We start from the raw sequence: 13,332 nt of genomic DNA, 5'->3' as shown, positions 1-13,332 counted from the left end.
AGATTTCTCAGCATTTGGCTTGTGTAACTGGGTAAGTGCCTTTGCGGTTTAATGAGAAGAGGAACCCTTGGGGAAGTGCAGGATTTTGTGGCAAACTCAAAAATTGTTTTGAATATATTAAAGTTGAGGGACCTGAAAACATCCAGGTGGAGATATTGACCAGGCAGTTAATATAATGATTAATAATGACTCTGGAGCTCAGGGGAAAGCTTGGGGCTGCATATAAAAATTTTGGAGTCATTTCATATTAGATTGATTATTTTAAAGCAGTATGATTCCATGAGATTATATAGTTCATGCGTGGCTAGAGAATACATAAGGACCAAGGTCTGAACGCAGGGAATACCCAACAATTGGGGAGGAGGAGAGGCAGCAAAGGACACTGAAGGAATGGACAGAAAGGAAGGAAAGAACGTTACCCTGATGATGTGGAAGCCAAGTGAAGACAGTGTTTCAGGAAGTGGGGGTGGAGTGATAATTGTGTCACATGCTGCTTAAAAGTGACTCTTAGATATAGAAGAGATTGCTCAGGTTTTATGGAAGAACTATTATTATTACTGTTATTTTTGCGGTATGCGGGCCTCTCACTGTTGTGGCCTCTCCCGTTGCGGAGCACAGGCTCCGGACGTGCTGGGCTCACGGGCCCAGCCGCTCCGCGGCACGTGGGATCCTCCCGGACCGTGGCACGAACACGTGCCCCCTGCATCGGCAGGCGGACTCTCAAGCACTGCGCCACCAGGGAAGCCCTGTGGAAGCATTATTAAACATATGTTCAAATATGTGCATCTTCAGTTCCTGTTTCTCATTTTGCATTTCTCTTATGAGAATAGTTTTTTGTGAAATGTTAGTTTTGCCTCAGCCATGCCATCCTAGGTCTCTTATGGTTGCAGGTGTTAGAAACCCTATTCAGAATCACTTAAGGCAAACCGTGGAATGTGTTCATTGGCGTAACTGAAAAGTCTGGAGTACTCTGGCTTCAAATACAACCGGGTTCAGGGAAATGATAGGCATCAGGGCTCTGCCTCCCTTTTTCCAACTCTTGGCTCTGTATTGTGACATAATAGCCTACATTGGCCTTTTAATGCTTATCTCAGAAGAAGAGAGGGAACTTTTCTTTTTTAGTATTTATATTTCAAATTCCATGGAGGAGCTTTGGTTAACTCTGCTTGGCCCACACACTTAGACAAGTGGAGAAGGAAGTAGGATACCATAAATGGTTTGCTGCTTCACTGTGGGTCATGGGTCCACTCCTATTGTCGTAGCACATTTGAGGCTCCAAGATGAACAGCCCTACCAGAACTGCAGGGAGTGTGGGATGTTTCGTTTGCAAAAGGAAGTTCTGCAGAGCTGGCAAAATATATTCATTGTATCTGGGACAAAATTGTTATCAGGTAGTATCTAGCATCCAGTGATACTCTTCTAGTGTCTCCATAAATGGAGATGTGGTCTCACTTAAGTTCACTTAGTATACAATAAAGAATTTGAAAGGTACTTTGAGGTGTAATTTTTTGCCTTGTCAAAGAATCTTTTAACAATATGTAAGCCATAATACTCATTACAGAAAAATTAGAAAGTACAGATAAAGAAAAGAAACTAGCCTAGAGATTATCAGCAAAATTCTGCCTAAGAACACATCTGGTATATACACAAATATATATATATGTATATATACACCAAAATCTATGTATATTATATTTTTTTTAATAAAAATGAGGCCAGACTGTTTTGTAACCTATTATTTAGCTTAGTCTCTATGATGAAAACCTTTTCTTGTCTTGATAACTCTGTAACATCATGTTAAATGGCTCTTTTATGTTATCTATTCTATGGACATTACACTAGTTTCCTAATATTGGCCGTTATTTCCATTTTTTCTCTTTTTTTAAACTTTTTGTTTATTTTTGTTTACTCATTGGATTATTTCCATGAAACAAAAGTCTTATGAAATTACTGGCCCAAAGAGTAAGTACTTTTTGGACTCTTGGTTCATATTGCTAGATTGCATTTCAGAAAGGTTGCACCAATGTACATATTCACCGGTGGTATATGAGAGTGCCATTTCCCTTTATTTTCTTTCTAATCTTGGTCAATCTAATCAGCAAAAAAATGGTATGTAATTTACTACATTTCTCTTAATTGCTAGTTAGGTCAAATTGGTATTCTCTGTGTTTATTGGTCATTTGTGTCTCTCTTATGAATTGTCTAGGTCAGTGTTGAAGTAGTAAGGCCATTGCCCTTTGAATTAACGACCCAAACTTGAATATTGCTTTGCCATTAACAAACGTCTTCACATAATTATTTAATTTGGTCTAAAGAGCTGTCTGAGTTTGTTGTACACATGTGTATTGTCATCCTCATTTTGCAGTGACTGTTCCAAGAACACCTTGCTTGTGAATGAATGGTACAGCTGAACTTTGACCACAGACCATCTTGCTTTGAATCTTTCAGTTATATCAGTCTGAAATGTTAAAGATCAGTGAAATTATAATGCTGTTATTGGGGAATATCGTTTGACTCTTAACATTTGGGCCTTGGATATTTTTTATTCAATAGACATTTAGTGACTGCTTACAGTATGCAACACAGTGTTTGAATATCCTGATAGAAAACTTTTCTCAGGATCTTATTAGATGAAAAATTTTACATAAAATTAGTTTACTTTTTTCTCTTGATCTGAGAAACATTATATAGAAAGATCCTTTTTAAATGGACAGAATAAAGAAAGAATAGCTAATATTTTTAAACGCCTTTCCTACCCAACTTTTTCTACTTGCATATCTACTTTTTCTTTGAATCTTTAAACTATACAGTGTTTATGAAAGCAGAAATTAATACATTTTCGAAGTTTTAAATAAATTTTAGTAGTATTTATTTAAGCTCTGAATACAAACACCTCCCCTCCATCCATGAGACCAAAAGTACACGCACTATTGATTTACAATTGACTTTTATCTTTTTGTGGTATAACCTGTTGTTCACTAAGGTGCAGGTGTACAGCTGCTTAAAACATTTCCTGATTTGTTTGCTACTTCACTTAGAAGTAGCAAAAGTTAAACAGTAAGAGCAGGTGTTTAAATGTAACAGTAATCCAGTAACTGAACTCTCGTCTGTGAATATGTGGTTTTGGTTGAGGTTTTTGCCGTTATCTTTGTATAATAACAAAAAGGTATAAACGGATACTTTTGAAGTTATTGTAATGTATTAAATAATCACATTGTATTAAGCATGGAATATATTAAAGGCTGTATTTGCCTTCTTTGCTTTCTGTTTACGGTAGAGCACCAACAAAAATTTCGCCTTTCTCTTTTTTTGTAGTAGAAGAGCTTAAAAAGGAGAGGCATGTTTGTGATGCCACAGTAAACTCTTGGCATTTACAAATTGAACGCTTAACGTTAGTATTTGTGAGCAGCTCTGGAAATCCATGCAGTGGTATTTTGTTGGAAATTGTGTTGCAAAAGGTTTACTTCTCATAGAATACTTACGAGAAGCTAGACAGGATTAAGGATCTGCACCATTATCTACATAGAATTAAGAGGCTATGTTTTAGGTGCCTCTGTCTTCAGCCGCTTCCATAAAAATTTAATATGAGATGCCAGACATAAGTTTGCATCCGAATTACTTTTCTGTGATGTGAACAATATGTAGAAATATTTCTGGTAGCATCTCTAGAAAAAAAGAAATAGCTGTTAGTAGAACATCTGAATTCCCAAATAATGAAAGAATTAGCTCTTATATTATGAAATTATAAAGTATCAAATGAGTGGTTTAGAAGAATATACAGTGTTAAAGCAGTGGATACTTTAAAAACATAAAGCAAGTACCCAGATACAAACTTACAGAACGTTGTGTGCCTTAAAATCCTTTCGGTGTGTTAGTACTTTGAGAGGATGTTTGGGGTACCAAATTAGCGTGGATGTTGCAAGGTTACAAATCTACAAGGATTAAAACAATAATACAGTAGTAACAGTAGAACCATTTATTGGATACTTGCTTTGTGACAAGTTTTTAAAAATAGAGGGTTTTTTCCTGCTGGCTCTATCTATAATGAAATTTTAAAACTCCGCTTGCTGATACTACCATATTCAGCTTATGATTCCAAGTAGTCCAGTAGACATCACATTAAAAGAAATATATTGTCTAAAGGAGAATTTATAAACACACTTGCTTTAGGGTAGTCCCTCAAGTATCTTACAAACAGTAATGAACATTAAAATGGATGGAGCATTTTGTGCCAAGCCCTGTGCTTTACATGAATTCTTTTTCTTAATCTTTCTAACAACCTGAATTGGTAAGCACCTTTAGCGGCCTCTAATTTATGGACGAGGAGACTGAGATATAGAGAGCTTGTGTGACTTGACCACGGCCACACACATAGTGGGCTTGATGAACTGCAGGATGAACCCAAGGCCAGTGGACCTCATGTCTGTGTTGTGGTATTAATGGTCTTTATTTGGTCCATTACAGGTCATAATGTTTAAAAGCATTATATGCAGTGATTGTGAACAGTAAAAATTAAGGGAAGCAATGAGGGTGGAATTTTGGTATATCTTTTGGCAACTTCATGGTTGCCAGATTACTTGCTTTCAAAAAAAAAAAAAACCATCAGTGAAATCTGTAGATCTCACATCTGCTCATAAGTAACATTATTTCATTAATTTTTATCTTGATCTGGACAGTGCATTATTTTTCCCATTTCAAGCAAAATGACAATGTTTTAATCCAGCTCCTATAGTTGATATCATTTACTCATCTTTATGTGACAATGTATAATATTTGATGTGGACCTCTGGTGGAAGGTTATTAATAATAGCTTATTAAGTGATCACATATTATTTAAGATCCTATGTATAATTTTTAAAACTGTTTTATTCAGGTTGGTTTGACTTCTACAAATGCAGAATTAAGAGGATTTATAGATCAGAATCTCAGTCCAACAAAAGGTAAGGACAGTTGAATAAAAATTTTCTGCATTGAGCTAGTTTTATTGCATTTGCTATATAAAATAAACAGTTAAATGAAGAATTACTTTATGTATAATAATTATATAATATTACTGTGTTATATTCCAAAGAACTGTCGTATTCCAAAGAACTTTTATCATATAAAAGTCAGTTACCTCTGAGAGGTGGAGAGGGGGAGGGAGAGAGAGAGAGAGAGAGAGAGAGAGAGAGAGAGTGTTTTGAGAGACCCTATTTGCTAGTGGTTTAACTTGTAAGGAATACAGTAGAATGAATGAATATATATGTAATTCCTTTGTGTAAAGTAGATGGTTTACTGGGGGGATGCTTATATCAGAAATCTGATCCATCCATACAAGAATTTGTGCAGGACACTTGTCAATATCTTTCACTATACATCTTTCAACAGTATCTTTTAGTACGTAGAAATAGCATCTGAAATCTTTATGGTTGAAATGATAGGGTGTTTGGGATTGGCTTCAGAATAATCCAGTGAGGGAAGAAGAGTAAAGTGAGTGGAATTATAGATAAAACAGAATTCTCTGTGAGTTGGTTAATGGTTTAAGCTGGGTGATAGTTATACGGGGTTTCATTATTCTTTTCTCTCTTCCTTTGTATATGTTTAAATTTTTCCATTATACATATATAAAGGTAAAAACAAAAGTGTCTACTATTACAATACAGATAGCTATGAGAGAAACATCAGCTTCCTCAAAGGCTTTATGTCTAAGGTGGGCTATGTATGTCTAAGGTGGAGAGAAGGCTAGAGAAATCTGTATTTCAGTATAAAAATTGCTAGCTTAAGAGTAGAAATGGTCTGTAGAAGTATTCTAAGAATTTAAATGTATTATGAAGCAATGAAAGAGATACTTGAAGCCTTGATGCTTGTCATTTTTTCCCCAATTTTTAAAAATTGTGGTAAAACACACATAACATAAAGTTTACCACTTCAACCATTTTTAAGTGTACAGTTTGGTGGCATTTAAGTACATTCACATCGTGCCACCATCACCACCATTCATATCCGTAACTCTTCATCTTGCAAAACTAAAATTCTATACCCATTAAACAACAATTCCCTATTTTCTCCTCCTCCTTTAAACCTCTGGCAAGAACCATTCTACTTTCTGTATCTGTGATTTTCACTACTCTATGTACCTCATATAAGTAGAATTATACAGTATTTGTCTTTGTGACTGGCTTATTTTGCTTAGTGTCCTCAAGTTTCACCCATGTGGTAGCATATGGCCTAATTCCCTTCCTTTTTAAGGCTGAATACCATTCCATTTTAAGTATGTACCACATTTTGCTTATCCATTCATCCATCAGTGGACACATGGGTTGCTTCCATATTTTAGCTATTGTGAGTGATGCTGCTGTGAACTGGGAGTACAAATATCTTTTTGAGACCCTGATTTAGTTCTTGCGGATATATTCCAAAAGTGGAATTGCTGGGTCATATGTCATATGGGTCAAATAACAGAATTATTTTTAATTTTTTGAGGAATTGCCATTTCGATTTTTACAGCAGCTGTACCATTTTACATTCCCATCAGCAGTGCACAAGGGTTCCAGTTTCTTCACATTCTTGCCAACACTTAACTTATTATAGCCATCATTATAGGTGTGAAGTGATATCTTATTGTGGTTTTGATTTGCATTTCCCTAATGACTAGTAATATTGAACGTATTTTCATGTGCTTATTTGCTATTCATATATCTTCTTTGAAGAAATGTCTACTCAAGTCTTTTGCCCATTTTTGAATTGGATTTTTTGTTTTTTGTTGTTGAGTTCTAGAAGTTTTTATATGTTCTGGATATTAATTCCTTATGAGATAAATGATTTGCAAAAATTTTCTCCCATTCATCAGGTTGTCTTTTTGCTTCCTTGATAGTATCCTTTGATGTGCAAAACTTCTTTGTTTTGATGAAGTCCAGTTAATCTATTTTTTCTACTATTGCCTGTGCTTTTGGTGTCATTTCCATTTAGTGGTTGCCAAATCCAGTGTCATGAAAATTTTCCCCAATGTTTTCTTCCATGAATTTTAAAGTTTTAGCTCTTAGGTTTAGGTCTTTGATCCATTTTGAGTTAATTTTTGTATATGATACAAAGTCAGGGTCAAACTGACATAAGGATATCCAGTTTTCCCAGTACCATTTGTCAAAAAGACTGTCCTTTGACCATTGAATGGTCTTAGCACCCCTGTCAAAAATCAGTTCGCCATATATGTGAGGATTTATTTCTGGACTTTTTATTCTATTGCATTGGTCTGTATGTCTGTCCATATGTCAATACCATAATGTTTTAATTACTGTAGTTTTGTAGTATGTTTCAAAGTCAAAAAGTGTGAGTCCTCCTACTTTATTCTTCTTTGAGATTGTTTTGGCTATTTAGGATCTCTTGCAATTCCGCATGAATTTGAAGATTACATTTCCCATTTCTGTGGAAAAGGCTGTTAGATTTTAAAAAAAATTTTATTTATTCATTCATTAACTTTTGGCTGCATTGGGTCTTCGCTGCTGCACGCGGGCTTCCTCTAGTTGCAGTGAGTGGGGGCTACTCTTTGTTGCGGGGCACAGGCTTCTCATTGTGGTGGCTTCTCTTGTTGCAGAGCACAGGCTCTAGGCGTGTGGGCTTCAGTAGTTGTGGCACACAGGCTTCAGTAGTTGTGGCTCACGGGCTCTAGAGCGCAGGCTCAGTATTTGTGGCGCACTGGCTTAGTTGCTCCGCGGCATGTGAGATCTTCCTGGACTAGGGCTCGAACCCGTGTCCCCTGCATTGGCAGGCGGATTCTTAACCACTGCACCACCAGGGAAGCCCACGCTGTTAGATTTTTGATAGAGATTGCATTGAATCTCTAACTCACTTTGGTTTTATTGACATCTTAACAATGCTATGTCTTCTTATTTATGAACATATTCAACTTGTCTAAGCCTTCTTTAATTTTACCATTTCTTTTTGAAGTCATAAAAAGGTTCTGGAAATAGTGGTTGTAGATATATAACCTTGTGTATATACTGGAAATCAGTGAATTTTTGGGTATGTGAATTATACCTTGATTTAAACAAAAAACATTTTCTTCAACTTAATCTCTCCTTCCAGCCCTCATTTGTTCTCCCCATCATTATCAGACTTCTTGAAAGAAGCTATACACTTACAGTCCCATTCTCAGCTTTCATCACTTCTCTGCCCAATGTAATCTGGCTTTTGACTCCATGAATCCATTGAAACTGCCCTTGATTTTGTCTTTTTTTTGTTTTCGGTTTATCAGCTTTTGGCACAGTTAATGTGCCCCCCACCCTTTAAAAATAACCTTTTAATTTTAGAACAGTTTTAGGTTTATAGAGAAATCACAGAAATAGTACAGAGAGGTCTCATAAACCCCTCACTCGGTTTCCCTACTGTTGACATCCTACATTATTCTAGTACAGATTTTATAATGAATGAGCCAGTATTGATACATTATAATGAATACAAGTTCATACTTTATTCAGACTTCCTTAGTTTGTAGCTAATGTCCTTTTTCTGTTCCAGGAGAGCATTCAGGATATACCACATTACATTTCATGATCATGCATCCTTTGCTGCTTTTGGCTGTGACAGTATCTCAGACTTTCCATGTTTTTAATAACTTGACAGTTTTGAGGTGTACTGGTTAGGTATTTTGTAGAATGTCCCTGAATTGGGATTTTTCTAATTGTTTTTCTCATACTTAGATTGGGGTTATAGGTTTTTGAGAGAAAGACCACAGAGATAAAGGGCCATTTTCATCACAACATATTAAGGGTATCAACATGACTTATCATTATTGGTGTGAACCTTGGTCACTTGGCTGATGTAGTTTTTGTCATGTTTCTCTACTGTAAAGGCACTCTCTACCCCTTCCCCCTTTCCATACCATAGTCTTTGGAAGGAATTCATTATGTGGAGCCCACACTTGAGGAGTGGAGAGTTTGCCCCACTTCTTTGAGTTGTGAATATCTACATGATTTGTTTGGAATTCTTCCACCCTAGATTTGTCTCTTCTCCTCCATTTATTTAGTTAATTCTTTCTTTATACCAGTATGGACTCATGGATATTTGGTGTATAGTCTGGGTCATAGTCCAATACTACTTCAGTTTTTTTGCTCAAATTGTTAGGACTATGGCCATTGGGAGCGTTCAGTTGCTTTTCTGTGTCCCTTTGACATATTTCCAGCCCATTCCTCAGATCAGCCATTTTCCGAGAGAGTCCTGATTCCTTTTTATAGAGAATGTTGTTAGAAATCAAGGTCTTGGTGCTAAGCGAGCTCATCGTTACTAGGGTGGTGTCTTTCTTTTTGAATCACTGTTTTTCTTTGTGTCTGTGATACCACACTTTTTAAGTCTTACAGGAAGCAGTACAGTGTAGCAGTTAAGGACAAGGGCTCTGGAGGATGAGGGTGTAATCTTGGTTGCACTTCTTATACTCCACCGAATGTGTAAATCTGAGCAAGGTGATCTCTAAGCCAAAATGTCCACATCTGTAGCGATGCAGATAATAATGGTAAATTGCTCATAGGGTATGTAAGGATTAAATGAGGTAGTGCACATAAATCACTTAGTACAACACCTAGCACATAGTAAGCATTCATTAAGTGCTTACTCCTTTTCCTCTTGTTAATATTTTCATCTTCCTTTTTGGCCATTCCCTTCAGTCTACTCTCCTAGCTCTTCTTTTGTCTTCTAAATGTTAGTGTTCCATGGTTTTTTTTTGTTTGTTTTGTTTTGTTTTTTTGCAGTACGCAGGCTTCTCCCTGTTGTGGCCTCTCCCGTTGTGGAGCACAGACTCCAGATGCGCAGGCTCAGTGGCCACGGCTCACGGACCCAGCCGCTCCGCGGCATGTGGGATCTTCCCAGACCGGGGCACGAATCCGCGTCCCCCGCATCGGCAGGCGGACTCTCAATCGCTGCGCCACCAGGGAAGCCCTCCATGGGGTTTTTGTCTTAGTTTTTTTTCCTCACCTTGTACATTTTCCCTAGGCAATTTCATCTGTTCTCACTGCTTTTACTTTGTGTATGGTTGATTCTCAAATCTGTACCTCCGGCCCAAACCTTTGTCTTGAGTTTTTGTATATTTAACTGCTTATGGGACACCTTCATTTGAATAACTTATATGCATCTCAGACTCAGTCTGTCCATAATTAAAGTGATTATTTCACCCTCTCAAAACCTACTTTCCCTTTTCTTTATCTTACTGGATAGTACAGTAGTACCTTTCACCCTTTGCCCAGACCAGAAACTGAAGCATCATCTTTGACTCCTTTTTTGACCTCTCTACTCCCAGTCAAATCACTTACAAGACTTGCTGATTCCAGCTACATATCTCAGTTCTCCCCACCCACTTTCTCGATCCCACTGCTATTATCTTAGTTCAGACTGTGATAAACTATTTCCTGGATTACTGTAGCCGTTTTACTTGCTTTGAGATTTTATTTCTTTCTATTTCATTCACTGTACTATAGCTACATACTTTTTCTCAAACACAAATCTGAACAAGTCTTCCCAAGTTAAAAAAACATTTTTTGTTCCTTATTGCCCTCAAGATAAAGTCCAAACTCCAGTTTAAAAGATCCTTCATGATATGGTTCTTGCTTTCATCTTTAGCCTTATCTCAGACATTTATGCTTCTGCTACACTGAACTACATTCTCTCTGTCTGTCTGTCCCTCTTCTCCCTCCCCTCCCCTCCCCTCCCCTCCCTTTTCTCTCTCTCTCTCTCTTTCTCTCTCTCTGTCTTTCTGTATTCTCTTCTCTGTACCTATAATGCCATACCTCTCTGACAGCATCCTCACTTCACTCCTGATAGATACACATTTCGCCTGGCTAATTTCTGTTCATTCCTAGCATCTAAGTTTAGATGTTACACCCACTTGGCCCATAAGCCTCTAATACTCTCTACTTATCCCAATTGCAGTATTTATCACACTGGACTTTAATTTTACTGATTACTTATTGGTCCCCACCTGACTCCTTGAAGTCAGAGACTTTTTTATCTTATTCATCACTGTTTCTGTAGAATAGATATTTCAAAGTAACTATTCCATAGTAGCTGTCCCAAACTGGAACTTTGTTGAAAGAATGCGTGTCTTTCCTTCTACCTGTAATTCCCTTGGCCACTGGGCAAATTCCTGTTTACGCTTTAAAATCTAGCTGAGCACGAATTCCTCTGTACCTCCTTGTTACTGAGCCTCCTTTGTGTTAACCTTTGGACCCTGTAGATACTTTGTGATTGTCCTTATCACATTATATTGTGTTTCTTTACAAGATTGTCCTTTTTTTTTTTTTTTTTTTTTTTTACTAGACTCTGAGCTCTTTAAGGACTGGGTCTTTTTTTATATATATATATAAATTTATTTATTTATTTTATTTTTGGCTGCATTGGGTCTTCAGTTGCCGTGTGTGGGCTTTCTCCAGTTGTGGCAAGTGGGGGCTTCTCTTTGTTATGGTGAGCACGGGCTCTTGTTGCTGAGTACGGGCTCTAGGAGCACATGCTTCAGTAGTTGCAGCACGTGGGCTCAGTAGTTGTGGCTCGCGGGCTTAGTTGCTCCGCAGCATGTGAGATCTTCTTGGACTAGGGCTCAAACCTGTTTCTCCTGCACTGGCAAACGGTTTCTTAACCATTGCACCACGAGGGAAGCCCAGGGTCTTTTTTCATATTTTTGTCTTTAGAGTCTAGCTTGGCATCTAGCGCAGTTACATATATTCAGTAAATTTTTAAAAGTTTATTTTTTTATTGAAATATAGTTAATTTACAACATTGTGTTAGTTTCTGGTGTACATCAAAGTGATTCAGTTATACATATAAATATATTCTTTTTCATATTATTTTCCATTATAGGTTATTACAAGATATTGAATATAGTTCCCTGTGCTATACAGTAGGACCTTGTTGTTTATCTATTTTATATATAGTAGTTTGTATCTGCTAACCCCAAACTCCTAATTTATCCCTCCCCTCCCTTCCCTTTTGCATACTAAGTACATATTGAACTGCAAGAGCTTGTTTTGCCGTAGCATTTCCAGACTTTTAATGCAAATATTCATTTATCTAACCTTTGAGAAATGTATAAAGAAGGAACTTGCCTTGAATGCTTTTTGAAACAAAGTGTTAAGGTATTCAGTGAGGAAGGTTTCTGAGCTTTTTGTCTTAGGGCATCTATCTAAGAGTTGGAGGTCTAAAAGTTACATAATTAATTAAAATAAGGACAAGCCTGAAGATGATTTTATTCCGCCATAACCAGGCGAGTAGCAGAGGATTCGAAAGCAGTTGAGTATTCGTATATCCTTGTCATAAATCATGTAATTTGTATTATTTTTTATTTTATTTTACTTTATTATAAATTTATTTATTTCTGGCTGTGTTGGGTCTTCGTTGCTGCGCATGGGCTTTCTCTAGTTGAGGCGAGCGGGGTCTACTCTTCATGGCGGTGTGTGGGCTTCTCATCGTGGTGACTTCTCTTATTGCGGAACATGGGCTCTAGATGTGTGGGCTTCAGTAGTTGTGGCTCATGGGCTCAGTAGTTGTGGCTCACGGGCTCTAGAGCGCAGGCTCAGTAGTTGTGGCGCATGGGCTTAGTTCCTCCGCGGCATGTGGGATCTTCCCGGACCAGGGATCGAAACCATGTCCCCTGCATTGGCAAACAGATTCTTAACCACTGCACCACCAGGGAAGCCCTGTATTATTTTTTAAAATGAAAGAAAAAGATAGTGTAACTCAGGGCTTCATTATCTCTAGTGTTGAAAGCCCAGCGGAACCTTTGTTGAAGTCAGGGATTCCTTCATTATCTGAGAGGTACATGCTGTTACTTGGGCTATATCTTTGGGTGGTTCTGGCATGTGAAAGAGGCCATATTTGCCTGTAAGCTGTATGCGTTTTCTCAGGCAGCTGCTGTGGGCTGAATTGCTTGTGTCTCTGCAGGTAGATGAGCCCTGCCGTGTATCCTCCTCTTGCTCCCTTATGTCCTCAGCAGAGCTAGCAGTGCCACCTTGCCAGCTCCTTCATTGCTTGCACATCAGATTGAAAATATGTGTATCTTTTACTCACTGCCAGTTCCGCACTGTCCAAGAGATTGCAGTAGCCTACAGCTATGGAAATGACAACCTACTAAAAGGAATGCAGCAACTCAAAAGAGGGAATATCCCTGGATAATCAGATTCCTCCTATGGAGGCAGAACTAATGGAAAGGTAAGAGAGAGCATGACAGGAAGAAAGAAGAATGGAACTCTCAAGAGGATACAGTTGGAACACCAAAAAAGTTGTTTTGGAACTAAAAATATATTCACAAGTATTGAATCTAAGGAAGATTAAAAACAAAAAAATGGCCAAAGATGTACCATGAGCAAAACAATATTG

The 13,332-nt window shown here is 37.6% G+C and overlaps 1 protein-coding gene across 5 annotated transcripts in view; it reads left to right on the top strand.

Moving 5' to 3' along the window:
- The window catches only part of TFDP2 (transcription factor Dp-2), a 167,411-nt gene that overhangs the window by 38,887 nt on the left and 115,192 nt on the right, over positions 1-13,332 (top strand). For all 5 annotated transcript variants that reach the window (XM_032629719.1, XM_032629718.1, XM_032629717.1 and 2 more), the window contains exon 3: positions 4,874-4,940. In XM_032629719.1, the coding sequence (XP_032485610.1) occupies positions 4,874-4,940 (67 nt within the window). The remainder of the gene's footprint in view (positions 1-4,873; positions 4,941-13,332) is intronic.

Source organism: Phocoena sinus, chromosome 4, assembly GCF_008692025.1.
Source record: "Phocoena sinus isolate mPhoSin1 chromosome 4, mPhoSin1.pri, whole genome shotgun sequence".
NCBI classification, from domain to species: domain Eukaryota; kingdom Metazoa; phylum Chordata; class Mammalia; order Artiodactyla; family Phocoenidae; genus Phocoena; species Phocoena sinus.
Note: the sequence above shows the minus strand (reverse complement) of the source record. Positions and strands in the feature narration are given on the sequence as shown.